Below are 18,506 nucleotides of genomic sequence, written 5' to 3'. Positions count from 1 at the left end.
TGGAGAGCAGAGAAGGGTAAAAAAAAAAAAAAAAAAAAAAAACCTAATTAGGGAACAAAATGAGGGGTAGCATCTGGCACTGTCTCCATCAGAGCCAATCATGAGGTGGAGTTCTGTGTTCCCAGGATGATGATGATGCACACAGCTGGGAGACCCAAGCAGCCTCCCCTCCACCTTCCACTCAGATATTTCTAAATCAGAAGGCTGAGAACGAGATCATAATGCTAGCCCCTGTAGGGTCAACCCCTGGGGAAATGACAAAGCAAACCATTTTGGTTGAGTTTAAGCATGTGAAACAACCAGCTGCCATTAGAACAGAAGAAACGGGATAGGGGGATGAAGGGGAGCTGTGATGCAGGCAGTTTACCCATTAGAATAAAAAGAGATGGATGGAGTTCCCTCTCCCCAGCACCCCGCCTTTGGAACTCACAGCAGGATGGGCTGGTCTGAGGTGATAACGTTCCCATTCATGTGAAGGTTGCACTTCATTGGCTGCCCTGAAAAACCAGAGAAAGGAAAAGGCTCTGCTATGAGACCTCAGCTCCTCACACAAGAGGACAAGGGCTGTACCTCCATTATCAACGGTCAAAACACCCGCCACGGCGGTTCTGGCTCCACAGATGGAGACCTGGCTGCTAGGTTCCAATCAAGCCAGACACTAAGAAAATCCAAAGCGTGAGGAAACCTCAGCAATGGCGCACCAAGAGGCAAAGTGGCCACAAACCCTGCTTCATACAGGAGGAAATGAGTGGAAGTGAAGGAGAAATGAGACTCAATGTGAAGCCATCCAAGTAGTAAGGGAAAAGGTTTATGCTATCAAATTCAGTGAAAAGACGATCAAAAGCATTCGTACAGGCTTCTACTCTATCTACAAAGGATGAAGCACTAGGAAGACCACACTCCCACTGTATACAAAGCACAACGTGTGTAATGGTAATAGCACAAAAAAGAGGAAGAAGAAACAAGGCCATTTGGGAGTAACATTTCCATATCTTACTCGAGTTAAGTTAGTGAATACATCATGAAAGGAATTAAAATATTAGGAAAAAAATGTGAAAGAAAAGCCACTGAAGAGGAACAAAAAAGTAAAATGCGGTCAGGTGCGGTGGCTCACGACTGTAATCCCAGCACTTTGGGAGGCCAAGGAGGGCGGATCACGAGATCAGGAGATCGAGACCATCCTGGCTAACACGGTGAAACCCCATCTCTACTAAAAATACAAAAAATTCGCCAAGCGTGGTGGCGGGCACCTGTAGTCCCGGCTACTCGGGAGGCTGAGGCAGGAGAATGGCGTGAACCTCGGAGGCGGAGCCTGCAGTGAGCAGAGACGGCGCGCCACTGCACTCCAGCCTGGGCAACAGAGCGAGACTCCGTCTCAAACAAACAAACAAACAAAAAGTAAAATGGAAGAAACAAACCTAATTATCAATATTAAATATGAATGGCTTAAATAATCCAATCCAAAGACAGATTGTCAGATTGAATTAAAATAAAAAATAACCAGTAAGAGCTAACTATATGCTCTCTACAGGAGACATATTTTTCTTTTTTTTTGAGATGGAGTTTCACTCTTACTGCCCAGGCTGGAGAGCAGTGGCATGATCTCAGCTCACGGCAACCTCTGCCTCCCGGGTTCAAGCGATTCTCCTGCCTCAGCCTCCCGTTTAGCTGGGATTACAGGCACGTACCACCATGCCTGGCTAATTTTGTAAAGTAGAGATGGAGTTTTCTCATATTGGTCAAGCTAGTCTTGAACTCCCAATCAGGTGATTCTCCTGGCTCAGCCTCCCAAAGTGCTGGGATTACAGGCGTGAGACACTACGCCCAGCCTAGGAAACACATTTTTACAGTCGATGAGAGAAAAAGATTGAAAGTAAGAGTGGGTCAGGCATGGTGGCTCGTGCCTGTAATCCCAGCACTTGGCAAGGCTGAGATGGGCGGATCACTTGAAGCCAGGAGATTGAGAGCAGCCTGGCCCGCATGGCAGAAACCCCATTTCTACTAAAAATACTAAAAATTAGCCGGGTGTGGTGGTGCGCGCCTGTAGTCTCAGCCACTCAGGAGGCTAAGGCACGAGAATCGCTTGAACCCGGGAGGCAGACGTTGCAGTGAGCCAAGATCACGCCCCTGCATTCCAGCCTGGGTGACAGAGCGAGACTCCATCTCAAAAAAAAAAAAAAGAAAGAGTGAACAAAGATATATTACCCAAACAGCAACCCTAGGAAAGCTGGTCTTTTACTTATTAGCTATTAGTAATATAAAATGAAATAGACTTTAAAACAACCAAAAAAAGTTACCAGAGGTAAAGAGGGATTTAAATTTAATTAAAGGGTCAATTCATCAGGAAGAATATAATCAAACATATATGCAAGTAACAACAGAGCCTCAAATATATAAAATAAAAATACACAGAAGTGAAAAGAACAGACAAACAGTAATAAAGATCTCACCAGGCGCAGTGGCTCATGCCTCTAATCCCAGCACTTTGGAAGGCCTAGGCAGACGGATCACTTGAGGTCAGGACTTTGAAACCAGCCTGGCCAACATGGTAAAAACCCCATCTCCGTGTTAACCAGGATGGTCTCGATCTCTTGACCTCGTGATCCGCCCATCTCGGCCTCCCAAAATGCTGGGATTACAGGCTTGAGCCATCGCGCCCAGCCCCAGCCTGGGCGACAGAGTGAGACTCCGTCTCAAAAAAAAACCCCCATCTCTACTAAAAATACAAAAATTAGCTGGGCGTGACAGCAGGCACCTGTAATCCCAGCTACTTGGGAGGCTGAGACAGGAGAACTGCTTGAACCCAGAAGGCAGAGGTTGCTGTGAGTCAAGATCATGCCACTGCACTCCAGCCTGGGCGACAGAGGGAGACTCCGTCTCAAAAAAACAAAACAAAACACTCCATATTTCACTTTCAATACTAGATAGAACCAGGCAGATCAACAATGAAACAACACTTGAACAACATGACAAAGCAACTAGACATAATAGACATGTACAGAACACTCCACCCACAACAAGAAAATACATATTCTCCTTAAACACTCAAGAAAAGAAAATCTGGAAAATTCATGAATATATGGAAATTGAAACAATCCTAAACCACCAATGGGTCAAAGGAGAAATCACAAGGGAAATTAGAAAATAATTCAAGATGAATGAAAATGAAGGCATGATATGGAATGCAGTTAAAGCAATGCTTAGAATATATAGCTGTAAATGCACATATAGCCATGTATCATTTAACCATGGGAATACATCCCAGAGTGCAGTGGCATGATCATAGCTCACTACAGCCTCAACTTTCCAGGCTCAGGTGATCCTCCCACCTCAGCCTCCCCAGCATCTGGGACTACAGGCACACACCACCATGCCCAGCTAATTTATTTTTTGAGACAGGGTCTTGCCACATTGCACAGGTCGGTCTCAAGTTTCTAGGCTCAAGTGACCCTCCTGCCTCAGTCTCCCAAAGTACTGGAATTACAGGCTTGAGCCACCACACCTGGCTGTATAGCATGTTACTCTACTGAGTAGAGTAGGCAACTGTATTTGTACATCTAAACATAGAAAAAATACAGTAAAAATATGGTATTATAATGTTATGGGCCCACTGTCATATATGTGGTCTGGTGTTAACCAAAAAGTCCTTATACAGCGTATGAATACATTAACAAGCAAAAGTAAAAAAAACCTACAGAATGGGAGAAAATACTAGTAAATCACTTATCTGATAAGGGACTTAAGAATATGTAAAGTACTTTTACAACTCAATAATAAAAAAAAACCTAAAAGGCAGACAAAGATTCTATACTGGCATTTCTCCAAAGAAGACAGCTGGGCACGGTGGCTCACGCCTGTAATCCTAGCACTTTGGGAGGCCGAGGTGGGCAGATCACCTGAGGTCAGGAGTTTGAGACCAGCCTGGCCAACATGGTGAAACCCCATCTCTACTAAAAATACAAAACAATTAGCTGGGCGTGGTGGCGCGTGCCTGTAGTCCCAGCTACTTGGAAGGTTGAGGCAGGAAAATCGCTTGAACATGGAAGGCAGAGGTTCCTGTGAGCCAAGATCATGCCACTGCACCCCAGCTACAGAGAGAAACTCAAAAAAAAAAGAAAAAAAAGAAAAGTATCTTTCCACATCCAATATGACAAAATAAGAAAAAACAAGAGAAATTTAAAATTTAAAACAAAATTAAAAAATAATTTTTTTTAATGACATACAAATGGCCAATAAGCACATGAAAAGGTGCTCAACATCATTAGCCACAGGGAAATGCAAATCGGAACTCCACTGACTCACCCAGGGGAGTTCACCCAGGTGCCAAGATTTAGCCAAGGCTCCAGGTCTTTTATTTGTAATTTTTTTATTGTTGTATTGTTTTATTATCTCTGCTTCTCCACTTCTAGCACAGGGCCTTGGTCCACAGTAGGCACTCAATACATACTGAAAGAACAAATGAGTGGAAAAGGAACATGGCAGACAGAATTCTTCTCTACAGGCTCTCTGGAGATGAAAAATACAAACCTCAAGTCAATAAAGTCTGTTGTTTACCCACTAGGAGCAGCTCTCACCCAGGAGCCAACATTCAGACAAGACTCCAGGGCTTTGAGGAACGTCTGCCCTAGCACTAAGCAGATCAACATCTGGGAGGGAACGGCTGTGCCTCTTGGCTTCCCTGGCAAGACCCCTTAAGAGAATCATCCACAGAGAAACGCTGTTTTCTTTTTTGCTGGGCTCAAAAGCTTAAGGGCTGGGTGAAAATCCAGGGCCCTGTGTAACCCACAGCTCAGGACTACTCAGAGACTGCACAGCAGTTCCTGGTGCAGATGAGGCCCCGGAGATGGGTTCCACGCATCTCAGAGAGACTTCCCCTGGAAAGCCTGCTACCAGACAGTAAGCAGAGAGGAGTGGGAGGGTCAGAGGGCTGCCTTCTCCCTAACTTACCGTCCAGACACCGGTTGTTGTATTTCTTATATGCGGTGATGGCATCGTCCTTTTTCACAAACACCACCTCTGCTACCCCAGGATGGACCAGTCGAGCTCGCTTGAGGGCCCCACACACACAGAAAAGTTCCTGCACACAACAAGAGGGGTTGGGATTGGGGAAGGATTTCTCACCGCCTGCCACTCACACACTCTGAAGGCCCTGGGGTGTGGTGGCTCCACTGCAGCTAAATATGCCCCTGTGCCTGAGACTGCAGGGAGGTTCCACGTTAGGTGGTGCTCTTGAGACATCCACAGGCCTCAACACAGCACCAGATGAAGTCGGCAGTGGGAAAGGGGCTGGGTTTACAAGCCTTGGATCACCTGGGATCTCCCAGCAAGCCACCGCCAAAGTCTTCAGTGCCACCTCAACAGGGATAAAATAGTTACGGAAATTTTCTCAGAGAGCCCTGTCATGAGAATACATGTACACAAAGAAAGACAGCTGCTAACATGTCACCTGAGAATCTGTTAGAAATACAAATTCTGGAGTTCCACCCAGAGTCCTGGTTTGGCTGGATTGAAGGGTTTCCCTGGACATAAGACTTTGAGTGATAAAACCAGGAAGAGTCCCTAGCAAAACTGGGACAGTTGGTCACTCTAAGTCAGACCTGAGTTTGATCCCCCAGGCTTTGCTGCCTATCTGCTATGGGACATCTAGCAAGTTACTTAACTTCTCTAAGCCTGCTTCCTCTTCTGAAAATAAAAAGAACTAGCTTACTTCAGAGGGTTACTGGAAAGCTCAACCGAGATCATTTTTAAGCTGTGCTTTGCACACATCATTGACTCCAATCTCCACCCCATTTTACAGACAAGACAATTAAGGCCAGAGAGGGAGCAGAATGTGAAGACACACAGAGCCTGACTAGCACTCACGCCATTTCTTCACCTGCAACTGCCTTCACAAGGTTGCTGTGAAGGCCAAAAGAAGGTTTATGAAAAGGTCCTTGACATGATTTGTTTTTAATGGTAAATATCAAAACAAGATGTCCCTCTGCACCTGTGGGAGACTGGTTCCAGAACCACTCACAGATACTAAAATCTGTGGATGCTCAAGTCCCTGCTATAAAATGCTGTAGTATTTACGTATAACCTATGCACATTGTCCACTATACTTTAAATCATCCCTAGATTACTTACAATACCAATGCAAATGCTATATAGTTGTTATACTGTATTTCTAAAATTTGTATTATTTCTCATTATACTGTTATTTTTAAAAATTCGAATATTTTCCTTCAGTGGTTGGCTAAATCTGCAGATGCAGAACCCACAGATATGAAGGGCCAACTATAAATAGTAGGTGTAATTCCAATTTTATTTCCATTGTCCTTTTAACATTGCCTATTTGGGTAGAAGAGGAGAGAGGATGATTATTACTGGCAATCTCCCCTGAGCGCTGATCATGACTGGTGTTCAGTTTTCCACCATTATGTATCTCCCAGGAGTCTGCCTACAGTGACTGGCACATAGCAAGTACTCAATAAATGGCAGTCGTTATTACGCTTATAAACAGTTTTAATTCTTTCCTTTTTTTGAGACAGAGTCTCACTCCGTCACCTAGGCAGGAGAGCAATGGTGTGATCTCGGCTCACTGCAACCTCCACCTCCCGGGTTCTAAGTGATTCTCCTGCCTCAGCCTCCCGAGTAGCTGGGACTACGGGCACGCACCACCACGCCTGACTAATTTTTCTATTTTTAGTAGAGATGGGGTTTCGCCATGTTGGCCAAGCTGGTCTCGAACTCCTGACCTCAGGCGATCCACCAGCCTCGGCCTCACAAAGTGCTGGGATTACAGATGTGAGCCACTGCACCCAGCAATCAGCTTTAATTCTTAATGACTTGTCAAGTATTACACAAAACAAGCTACAATTTCCATCCTCACGTGCACCATTCACAGCACTGTCCCTGTAAAGGAGAAGGGCATATGAGGGACCCATTTCACAGCATGTGTGTGTTTCATAATTAAGATTTAACCTAGGCCAGGTGCGGTGGCTCAAGCCTGTAATCCCAGCACTTTGGAAGGCCGAGATGGGCGAATCACGAGGTCAGGAGATCGAGACCATCCTGGCTAACATGGTGAAACCCCGTCTCTACTAAAAAAATACAAAAAACTAGCCGGACGAGGTGGTGGGTGCCTGTAGTCCCAGCTACTCGGGAGGCTGAGGCAGGAGAATGGCGTAAACCCGGGAGGTGGAGCTTGCAGTGAGCTGAGATCCGGCCACTGCACTCCAGCCTGGGCGACAGAGTGAGACTCTGTCTCAAAAAAAAAAAAAAAAAAAAAAAAAGGTTTAACCTCAGCTGGGCACAGTGGCTCACACCTGTAATACCAGCACTTTGGGAGGCCAAGGCAGGCAAATCATAAGGTCAGGAGTTCAAGACCAGCATAGCCAACATGGTGAAACCCCGTCTCTACTGAAAAATACAAAAATTAGCTGGGTATGGTGGCACGCGCCTGTAATCCCAGCTACCAGGGAGGCTGAGGCATGAGAATTGCTTGAACCCAGGAGGTGGAAGTTGCAGTGAGCCAAGATCGCACCACTGCACTCCAGCCTGTGCCACAGAGCAAGACTCGTCTTAAAAAACAAACAAACAAACAAAACAAAACAAAAAACCCAAGGCGGGCAGATCATTTGAGGTCAGGAGTTCAAGACCACCCTAGCCAACATGGTGAAACCCTGTCTCTACTAAAAATACAAAAATTAGCCAGGTGTAGTGGCAGGCGCCTCTAATCCCAGTTACTCGGGAGGCCGAGGCAGGAAAATTGCTTGAGCCTGGGAGGCAGAGGTTGCAGTGAGCTGAGATCACGCCATTACACTCTAGCTTAGGTGACAGTGAGACTCTATCTCAAAAACAAAACAAAACAAAACGAAACAAAAAGATTTTAACAAATGTAGTAACCAGTGCAGTCTGTTAGTCTGGGACTCAACTGCAGGGAGAGGCTGGATTCTCCAACCGTATTCATTTTGTGATCTGACAGTTCAAAGGATGCCTGGATTTCTAAGCTAATGGCTCTTTTGGCTGCCTGAATGAAAATGATGTTGAAAAGAAGTCCTAGCTGCATCCAGAACCCCACTCACAGGCACCTGACAGGTTTTGCCCATGACTACCATGGGTGGGACAGGATGGACCAGGTAGGTGGATACCACCAGTCCATCTCACCTCTTTCACTTTGGAATCATCTTGTAAAACCTCCAAAGGACATAGAACGTTCCAAAGACTCACAGGAAAACACAACTACTGGATATCGCCCAGTGGGACTAAAGGATCCCATTTATGACCCATTACATCACAGATATCCCCTGACTCTGAGATTCATGCCAGGCACCTGGCCTTGGTTAGAAGCTGCGCAGAAGAGTGAAGCAGCTGGGCTGACTGCTACTGTTTGAAAGGCCCGATTCCAGGGGTGGCCCTTGGCTGGCATCTGGGAACTCAGATCTCAGGAGCGCTCCTGCCACCCCACAGTTCACTGTGCCTGGACTGTCCAAACAACATGGTTTCTGCTCAACAGCTGCTTTTCTTCTGGGAGTCTGGAATTTTGGTATGTGCTACACAAAGAATGCCGAAGTGGCCAGTCCCCAATAAAACCTTTGGGCACCGAGTCTTTAATGAACTTCCCTGGTGTCACATGTGTTGTCACAACTTGCTGCGAGTTGCACCCAGCATCCTGTGCAACTCTGCTGGGAGGGGCCTCTGGAGGCTTGTGCCTGGTTTCCCCCCAGCTTCACCCCATGAACCATTTGCTCTGCATCCTTTTGCTGTCATTAGTCTCAGCCCTGAGTGTGACTATATGCTGAGTCTGGTGAGTCCTAGCAGTCATCAAACCTGAGGGTGGGTCTTAAGAGACGTTTGCCACAGAGGCGGTTTGAGATTTAAGTGTTTGGTAGGTCACAGTACTTACAACAATGTCCTCCTCAGTGACCCGAGGGTGCAGATTATTCACAGTCATCTTGGTGCCTTCCAATGGGCTGAGAACAGGCTGCCACAGACAAGAGCGTTAACAGAAGCTGGATAGCTAATAAGCATTCCCACAACAGAAATTCCTCCAGGCACGTGACTAGGAAGGCCCAGAGGAAAGCTCCATGGAGAGTTACCACAACTGGGCCCCCTGAACTTCAGTGTCCACTACACCCCCCACCGCTCTATGCTAAAAGCATGGACCCTTTTCCATCTCCCAAATACGCAAGCCTCTCAGGCCCTGAGCCTCTACCTGGAAGGCTGCTCATGCTTCCAGATCCACTCAGCTAAAAGACCCTTTTTCCCAGATTTCCCAACTGGAATGAGATGTTCTGTCCTCAGCACTCCTAACAGCTTTCTTCTGGGAGAGTCTAACATATCACCAGATACCGTAACCTCTCAGCAGGTCTGCTGTCCCCAGCAGCCTGCAAGGTCTTTAAGAGAAGAGTCCCTAGGTCTTGGTTTGCTCATCTGTAGAATGGGGGTGGCAATGCCCACCTCACAAAGGCGTTGTGGGGACACAATGACATACATATAAGCATACAGCCCTCCTGACCCCAACTGCTGTGGTCACCACCGTCACCTCACCTCAGCAGGTGGCAGCTCTTTGGGGGGTTCTTCCTTGTTCACCAGTGTCCGGGACATGTTGGTCAAGGCTTTTGTTCGAACAGAGGAAGGGAGAGCAGGAGCTGTGTATGCGTCATTCTGAACCACTTTGGTAAGAGGGAGGGCCTTGGACATGGAAAGCTTGGAACTACTTAGCCCAGCCTAAACAAAGAGACAGAAAAGAATCTGAGAAGCCAGACATGGAATGTTCTGAAGAAGCCCCAAGGGGCTGACAACTTGCTGAGAGCATGAACCCTCTACGCCTCCCAGCTCTCCAATTCTATTAGAGGTCTGGAGCCAAAAAAGCTGCCGGCTGCCAGTGACATCCCATAGTGAAGGGGCAGGGGGAGAAAAAAAAACACAGCCTGAGCGCGCACTCACAGAAGCCAGTCTCCACAGTGCTAGAAGCTCTTGGTAGGAAGCTTCCATACAGCCCTGACCTGGAAAATTACCTAGGAGCCACAGACTCACCCATACCACTTAGACTTTCTAAAAATTCTACAATATGAGGCTGGTCAGAAGGCCAAAAGCTTGGCCAGGCATAGTGAATCACACCTGTCATCCCAGCACTTTGGGAGGCTGAGGTGAGAGGATTGCTTGAGGCCAGAAGTTCAAGACCAACCTGGGCAACACAGTGAAACCTCATCTCTACAAAAAATGTAAAGGAGCCGTTATGCCTATGGAGTAGCCACGATTTTATTCCTTTGTTTTCTTAATAAAGCTGAAAAATTAAAAGGCCAAAAGGTTGAGGCCAAGTTCATTCCCAGATATGCTTCTATCACAGTGTGCTGATCACCACGCTTAAGAAGGCCCAGAACTCAGCTTTTTGGTTCCTCTTCTGGCCATCCAGAGGAACCACACACAGCCTTGGCCTCATCAGCTCCTGGACAGTCAGGGACACACGGGCATTCGGCAGCGCAGATCACCAAAAACAGCCCCTCCCATCTCGATATGGTCCCTTGGAAACAAAACTCCCCTGTATTGTGTCTGAGGAAAAAGGCGCATAAAGCAGAAGTGACGGGAGCCCTGCTGATTTAGGGCAGTGTTTAAAGGCACTGACCCAGGGAGAAGGCAGGAACGCAGCAGCCAGAAAGGCAGATCAGAGCATGGGCAGGGGCAATTCACCACGCTTCTCCAAGTCTAGGAGAAGCAGCGTCATCCCCAGGCTGGATTCCACATTCCTCAGGCAGCTTTCTGAGTCTCCAGAGCCAGGACAGCACAGTGACTACACATAGGGCCCTGAGAACCAGACTGCTCAGGCTCCATTCCTAGATCCACTGCTTCTCATCAGCTGGGTGATGTTGAACAGGCTTATTTTACCTCTCCATGCCTGCTTCCTCATCCATAAGCGAGGGTAATCAACAGTACCCATCTCACAGGGTACAAAACGCATTAGTATAAATATGGCATTTATTCAATTAGGGTATCAAATAGGGATAGAGACTCACTGAGCAAGGTGATAGTTCCCTTGATAGCAGACTTGAGCAGTCTAATTACTGGAAAGGCCTGGTCCCTTTGTAAAGAAACAAACTGGCATCATTCAGCTTCACGACGTATCTTTTTTTTTTTTTTTTTGAGACGGAGTCTCACCCTGTCACCCAGGCTGGAGTGCAGTGGTGCAATCTTGGCTCACTGCAACCTCCATCTCAGGGTTCAAACAATTCTCCTGCCTCAGCCTCCCGAGTAGCTGGGATTACAGGCACGCAGCACCATGTCCAGCTAATTTTTGTATTTTTAGTAGAGACAGCGTTTCACCATGTTGCCAGGCTGGTCTCGAACTCCTGACCTCAGGTAATCTGCCCACCTCGGCCTCCCAAAGTGCTCGGATTACAGGCGTGAGCCACCGCGCCCAGCCAGCTTCATGTTTCTCTCTTTTTTTTTTTTTCCAGACGGAGTCTCGCTCTGTCGCCCAGGCTGGAGTGCTGTGGCATGATCTCGGCTCACTGCAAGCTCCGCCTCCCAGGTTCACGCCATTCCCCTGCCTCAGCCTTCCGAGTAGCTGGGACTACAGGTGCCCACCACCATGCCCGGATAATTTTTTTGTGTTTTTTAGTAGAGACGGGGTTTCATCGTGTTAGCCAGGATGGTCTTGGTCTCCTGACCTCGTGATCTGCCCACCTCTGCCTCCCAAAGTGCTGGGATTACACGCATGAGCCACGGCGCTCGGCCCATGTTTCTCTTAATTACTAACCAGGAGTCTGGTCCACATACTCGAGACAGTAACCAAAACTGAGTCTTTGAGCTTCTGAAGGAAAAACAAAAGAGGTGTCTGCCATAAGGACCCACCTGGGCAGCCCACTGGCCTCCCTGTCTGACACTTGGCTGTACTACTGAGCTGAGCAGCATGGACCTCCCTGATGCTCCCAGATGCTGTTTTCTCTCCTTCTCTGCATGATGTCTGATCAACACTCTAGCCCAGCAAGCTTTCCCTGCATGCAGGCTGCACCTGGCAGAGCCCACAGATCAGGTGAGATGTATTCCCGCTAACGTCAACGAAGGGAATCCAGACTCCAAGAGCAGCACCTGAGCTGCTGACCATAGAGGGTCACAGAGCATGCAAAATGGCCAGCCACCAAGGAAAAGAACACAGACTCCCCACTGTGGGATCACTCACATTTTCCCTATAGTGTCTCAAACACAGCACCTGGGAGCTGCAGCCCTGCACTTCACTTGCTGTGGGACCTTGAACAAATCAGGAGGCACCCCAGTGTCTCAGCGTTTACAAAACTAAGGGGTTGGACTAACTCCAGCTCTGAAAATCTTACGGCCCAAAGGAAGAAATATTTCTGCATTGAAAGGCTCTGTTCACACGGGGCGCAGTGGCTCACCCTGTAATCCCAGTACTTTGGGAGGCTGAGGCAGGCGGATCACTTGAGGTCAGGAGTTCCAGACCAGCCTGGCCAACATGGTGAAACCTCATCTCTACTAAAAATACAAAAACTAGCTGGGCGTGGTGGCAGGCGCTTGTAATCCCAGCTACTAGGGAGGCTGAGGCAGGAGAATAGCTTGAACCCAGGAGGCGGAGGTTGCAGTGAGCTGAGATCGTGCCACTGCACTCCAGCAGCCTTGGGGACAAGAGCAAGACGTCTCAAAAAAAAAAAAAAAAACAGACTCTATTCACAACCTCTCCCACCTGTCTGATCAGACATGCAGCGTAAGAAAACACGAAATGCTATACCATGTGGTGAAGAAAGCCGCCGGAGGCTGCAAACTTCATCTGTTTAGTAGGAACGGAAGCTATACCATCATCATCTTCATCCAGGTCATATAAATTCTGAGAATATAACATAAAGAAATATAAGCAAATGTGGCATGTGTGCCCTCAACAGACATCTAGAACAGGCAAGGCAAGGAAATGGCTGCTGGAGAGAGAAAGGGACCAAAGTAGAAGTGGGCACAGGGGTGATGGTGCCTGGAAAGACTGGGGCACAAGTCCTGACAGGCGAACTCCCTGTCAACAAGGGCCCAGTGAAAGTCCTACAACTTCCAGATACATCAGAAGTCCCTTTTTCCCAGTGGGCAGTATCTATGAAGAGTTCCTAAAATGTTCCTTTATATCCTTTGGCTTGGAAAGTCCATCCTTGTTAATATGACCTACAGAAATAAATCCAAACCCTAGTAAGAACTTTATCTACAAAGCTGTTCATAGCAGAAGGATTTCTAACAGTGAAAATGACAGGAAAATGGTTTAAATAAAACTGGAATGCCAACTATATGGATTTTGCAATTACTAAAACGTTTACAGTAAATGTGAAATGTTGCAGAAAAATGCTTGAGTTACAAAGTGAAAAAAGAATGATAGAAAATTGGATAAGAAAATAACCATGGCTGGGCGCAGTGGCTCACGCCTGTAATCCCAGCACTTTGGGAGGCCGAGGAGAGCAGATCACGAGGTCAGCAGATTGAGACCATCCTGGCTAACACGGTGAAACCCTGTCTCTACTAAAAATACAAAAAAAAAAAATTAGCCAGGCGTGGTGGTGGGCACCTGTAGTCCCAGCTACTCAGGAGGCTGAGGCAGGACAATGGTGTGAACCTGTGAGGCGGAGCTTGCAGTGAGTCAAGATGGCGCCACTGCACTCTAGCCTGGGTGACAGAGCGAGACTCGGCCTCAAAAAAAAAAAAAAAAAAAAAAAGAATATAACCACAACCACAACTATGAATTAAGTAAAAAACAGACTGGGGCTGGGCATGGTGGCTCACACCTGTAATCCCAGCACTTTGGGAGGCCAAGGCAGGCAGATTACCTGAGGTCAGGAGTTTGAGACCAGCCTGACCAACATGGAGAAACCCCATCTCTACTAAAAATACAAAATTAGCCAGGCGTGGTGGCGCATGCCTGGAATCCCAGCTACTTGAGAGGCTGAGGCAGGAGAATCACTCGAACCCGGGAGGCGGAGGTTGTGGTGAGCTGAGATTGTGCCACTGCACTCCAGCCTGGGCAACAAGAGCGAAACTCCGTCTCAAAAAAACAAAAAACAAAAAAACAGGCTGGGCATGGTGGCTCACACCTGTGCCTGTAACCCCAGCACTTTGGGAGGCCGAGGCAGGAGGATCGACTGAACCCAGGAGTTAGAGACCAGCCTGGGCAACATGGCAAGACTCTATCTCTACAAAAATTAGCCAGATGTGGTGGTATGCACCTGTGATCCCAGCTACTCAGGAGGCTGAGGTGGGAGGATCATTTGAGCCCAGAAAGTCAAGGCTGCAGTGAGCCATGACTGCACCACTGCACTCCACCCTGGGGGACAGAGTGAGACCCTGTCTCCAAAAAAAAAAAAAAAAAAAAAAAAAAAGACAGGGGGTGGGGGGACATGTAAGGAACTATGGCAAAATTTCAACAGTGATTGGCTTTGGAGAATAGGAACTTGAGGGACTTTTTGGCAAGTTTTCTATATTAAGCACATAGAACTTTTATTTAAAAAAAAAATTAACAACAAAAAAAACTTTATTAGCTTCTCTGCTCCCTATGCCTCCCTTCCTCTATTAAGAGTCCATTAAGAAGTCGCTTCTTGGCTGGGTGCGGTGGCTTATGCCTGTAATCTCAGCACTTTGGGAAGCTGAGGTGGGCGGATCACAAGGTCAAGAGATTGAGACCATCCTGGCGAACACTGTGAAACCCCATCTCTACTAAAAATACAAAAATTAGCTGGGTGTGGTGGTGCACGCCTGTAGTCCCAGATACTCAGGAGGCTGAGGCAGGAGGATCAATTGAACCCGGGAGGCAGAGGTTGTAGTGAGCCGAGATTACGCCACTGCACTCCAGCCTGGCGACAGAGCGAGACTCCGTCTCAAAAAAAAAAAGAAGTTTCTTCTTTAAATTGCAAAAAGTTCACTGTAACCCCGCCTCCAGTACTACCAACTGGGAACCTTGGGAGCAAGCCTCAGTCCATGCACCCAAGTAGGCCTCATCAAAACATGTACACGCCTACATGTTCACTATGTACACACACACTCTCTCTCTCACTCACTCTACCTGTTTGGCCTGGTGGTTATTGACAACATTGATTCTCATTCCAGCAGGATGGGGATGAAGTGGTGCCATGGCTTTCTGCTGTGGAACCTAGAAACACTCAGTGGTCAGAATCCACCCCACAGGGTCCACATGCATTCTCTAGAAGGAGGGGGTTACTGAACTTGATACACGGTGCGCATGCAGCTTTGGTCTTTGGTAAAAGGCACTACAGAGGGTTTTATCCCCCACAGTAGGAAGTAAAAGAATCATCATCAACCCAGAGACCACATGGTAATGCACATGTAGGGCTTAATGGACTTGGCTCAGTAAATGTTTGCTGCGGCCACTGCTGTTCCTATTACCAAAGCTGCTATGAAGGTTAAACGACATTGTTTCCTTTCCCTCTGTGGTGGCAGCTGTGAAGGGTGGCCAGTGCCCTGGACTCAGGGCCAAATCCCACTGGGCCTGGGGGTGGAGTGAGGACTGTAAGATCAAGTATGTTAAGTGCTTGCCACATGGCATGTGCTCAATAAATCTTTTGTCCTTTCCTCTCTCTTTCTTCCACCAGTATCTCACTTCAGAAAGTCACTAAATTTCTATGGGCCTCCTCTTTCTTTTATACAGAACTGAGATAATACCTTTTCTTCCTTGTATAGTTCCTTGGCTGTAACGTACTTAAAGCCTCTGTAAGGAGCAAAGTGCTATACCAACACTTGAGAGGATAGTAGTTTTGCCCAATCACTCCTGGCACCTTGCCTCTAAATCTACCTTTGTTACTAGCTTTCTGGGAATTCATGACAAAACCCACAACTTACCTGGATGGTTTTGGTGAGTTTCAGAGCAGGGGTCACTGTCCCAATAGGTGGGTTTATGAAGGCAGCAGGGGAACTCCTCTTCAAGCTAATCTTCTCCCGGGCATCAGCGACCTGGCGGGGCTTCTGGGGCGCCGTGGTCTGCTGCTTGCGAGAGTTCAACATCTCTCTGGCATCCTGCACTTTCCCTTTGATCCGAAATCGGGCATCTTTCTGCAAAAGCTTCTCCCGGGCATCCTTGACTCCCAGTTTGAGCCGGGCATCTGAGAGGCCAATCTTTTGCCGGGCATCAAATCTCTGCTGGAAGGTGGCTGTGCGTGTTGACTGGCTGAGAAGGCCTTGCTGGATCCCAACTCGAGATCGGACACCTCCAACCCCCGGTCTGGCATTAAGCCTGTAAATACAAATTGCAATCAATATTAAGTGGATCTGGATATCAACAGCAGTCTATGAAAGTGGAACTGTGGTAACACTGGGGACAGAGGAGGTCCTGGAGAATCAGAAAGCAGTTCCTTGCCTGTGCCTGAGTAAATAATTATGCCTACATGATGACTCCTTTCCTGGTTTCATGATGGCTTTTAACTTTGCATTTTAAGCAAAATTAAGAGGGAGGGGCTGGCAAGTTTTATCACTAGCTAAGACTGTTTTGCTTCCTAGACCACTTGTCTTGAGACACCAACATGGACAATAACTTCCCAACAATGCCAGTCAAATAAAATAAACATCCATCAAATATAATCCCACTCATCTGAAGAGTAACTTTAGTTTCCAAGGCCCATCCCCATCCATGTTCTCACTCAGCCCTCTCAGCACCCTGAGAAGTACTTACTATGCCCACTTCACAGTGGGAGAAGTAGGTTTGGTGAGGCTCAATGACTAACAAAGAGTGTCTTTAAGGAAGGCAGACACCATCTACTGGGCTAGGACCAAGAGAGCAAACATGTGGGTCTGGCTTAGAGCTAGAGGAAAACAGAAAACACAAAGACTTGGTAGGAAAGAAAGATAAAGTTGCAATAGCAAAAATATGAAATACAGAAACCACTGAAATTGGAAATGATGGGTTCAGGGTTCACTATCTGAGTAATGGGTACACTAGAAGCCTAATCCTCGCCAGTATGCAATATAATCCATGGAACAAACATGTACATGCACTTCCTGAATTTAAAATAAAATATATATTTTTAATTGGAAATGAACGAAACTACATAAACAGGCCCTGGTCTCTTTCTTGGGTTCCTCTGTTGGCCTACAATGGCTTCAAAGTGAACAGACGGCCCTCCCCAGTACAGCACTGGAGATCCTCCCCAAGGTCTTTGGGCTTCTTCTGTCACCTGCCACTCTCAGGCCCCTCTACAGTAGCTACCATCAACGGCCGCTCCTGTGGCAGAAGCTCCACCTGTGGACTCCTATGTCAAGGTGTGCTCTTTGGAAATCCTCCCCGATTTCTCCAGACCAGCTCTTCTCTGTGCCTATTATTACACATGCTTGTTTCCTTTTTTCTCTCCCTACCTGGGTGGGGCTGAGGGAGGAGAATGGGGTTCACTCCTTTTGCAGGGCCCAGCACCTCCTAAGCAGCACCGAGCCCTGGCTGAGTGTCAGAAACTCTGGTGGCGCTTCTTAAATACGGAGCTATCCAGATCCCACTCTAGATACTGAATCCAAAATCTGGGGGGAAGCCTGGTCATCTGCATTTCTAACTCCATGGGTGATTCTGGAGAAGAGCCATGTTGAGGATCTCTGACCTGGTGTTAGAGGGTAAACTGCTGCATAAACGAGTTCCTATACTGCCTCCCACTTCACTGCCTGGACCTCCCAGGAGGCATCTCTCATACTGGGCCGGTCACTGGCACTCTCCCACTGCTGCATTCAAGTGGTTGGAGTGAAGACTGGCTGTCAGTTCCTTTGCTAATAAATACCAGAAGTGTAGCCAAAGGTGAGCCTACCTGGAACCAATAAAAGCAAACCTGGACCTTCATTTTGTTATACCTCAAATAATGGAAAAACACCCACTGCCTCCAATATGCCAGTACCAGACCTACGGCGGCAATACAGACTGAACATGTGTCCCCCCAAAATTCCTCTGTTGAAACCTAATCTGCAATGTGATGGTGGTAGGAGGTGGGGGCCTTTGGGAAGTGATTAAGTCATGAGGACAGAGACTTCATGAATGGGATTAGTGCCCTTTATAAGGAAGAAGCCCCAGAAAGCTCCCTGGCCCCTTCCACCATGTGAGGACTCCGCAAAAAGACCATCTAGAACCAGGAAGCAGGCAGGCCCTCATCAGACATGGAATCTGCCAGCATCCTGATCCTGGACGTCCCAGACTCTCTGTGAGAAGGAAGTTTCTGTTTTTTCTGTGTGCGTGTTTTTTTGTTTTGTTTTTTGTGTTTTTTTTTTTGAGACTCCTCTTGCTCTGTGGCCCAGGCTGGGGTGTAGTGGCGCCATCTCGGCTCACTGCAAGCTCCACCTCCCGGGTTCATGCCATTCTCCTGCCTCAGCCTCCCGAGTAGCTGGGACTACAGGTGCCCACCACCATGCCCGGCTGATTTTTCATATTTTTAGTAGAGACGGGGTTTCATCGTGTTAGCCAGGATGGTCTCGATCTCCTGATCTCGTGATCTGCCCGTCCTGGCCTCCCAAAGTGCTGGGATTACAGGTGTGAGCCACTGTGCCCGGCAGTTTCTGTTTTC

General features: G+C 47.5%; 1 protein-coding gene across 2 annotated transcripts in view; it reads right to left on the bottom strand.

Annotated features, from left to right (window-relative positions):
* Positions 1 to 18,506, bottom strand: part of POLDIP3 (DNA polymerase delta interacting protein 3) — a 30,228-nt gene that overhangs the window by 2,255 nt on the left and 9,467 nt on the right. The window contains exons 2-8 of one of the 2 annotated variants that reach the window (XM_007975986.3): positions 15,820 to 16,210; positions 15,026 to 15,112; positions 12,728 to 12,823; positions 9,532 to 9,711; positions 8,888 to 8,965; positions 4,948 to 5,077; positions 431 to 497 (exon numbers count right to left, since the gene is read on the bottom strand). In XM_007975986.3, the coding sequence (XP_007974177.2) occupies positions 431 to 497; positions 4,948 to 5,077; positions 8,888 to 8,965; positions 9,532 to 9,711; positions 12,728 to 12,823; positions 15,026 to 15,112; positions 15,820 to 16,210 (1,029 nt within the window). The remainder of the gene's footprint in view (positions 1 to 430; positions 498 to 4,947; positions 5,078 to 8,887; positions 8,966 to 9,531; positions 9,712 to 12,727; positions 12,824 to 15,025; positions 15,113 to 15,819; positions 16,211 to 18,506) is intronic. The other variant, XM_007975984.3, reaches the window with a different exon arrangement.

Source organism: Chlorocebus sabaeus, chromosome 19 (genome assembly GCF_047675955.1).
Source record: "Chlorocebus sabaeus isolate Y175 chromosome 19, mChlSab1.0.hap1, whole genome shotgun sequence".
NCBI classification, from domain to species: Eukaryota; Metazoa; Chordata; class Mammalia; order Primates; family Cercopithecidae; genus Chlorocebus; species Chlorocebus sabaeus.
This window is presented reverse-complemented; position numbering and strand designations above follow the sequence as displayed.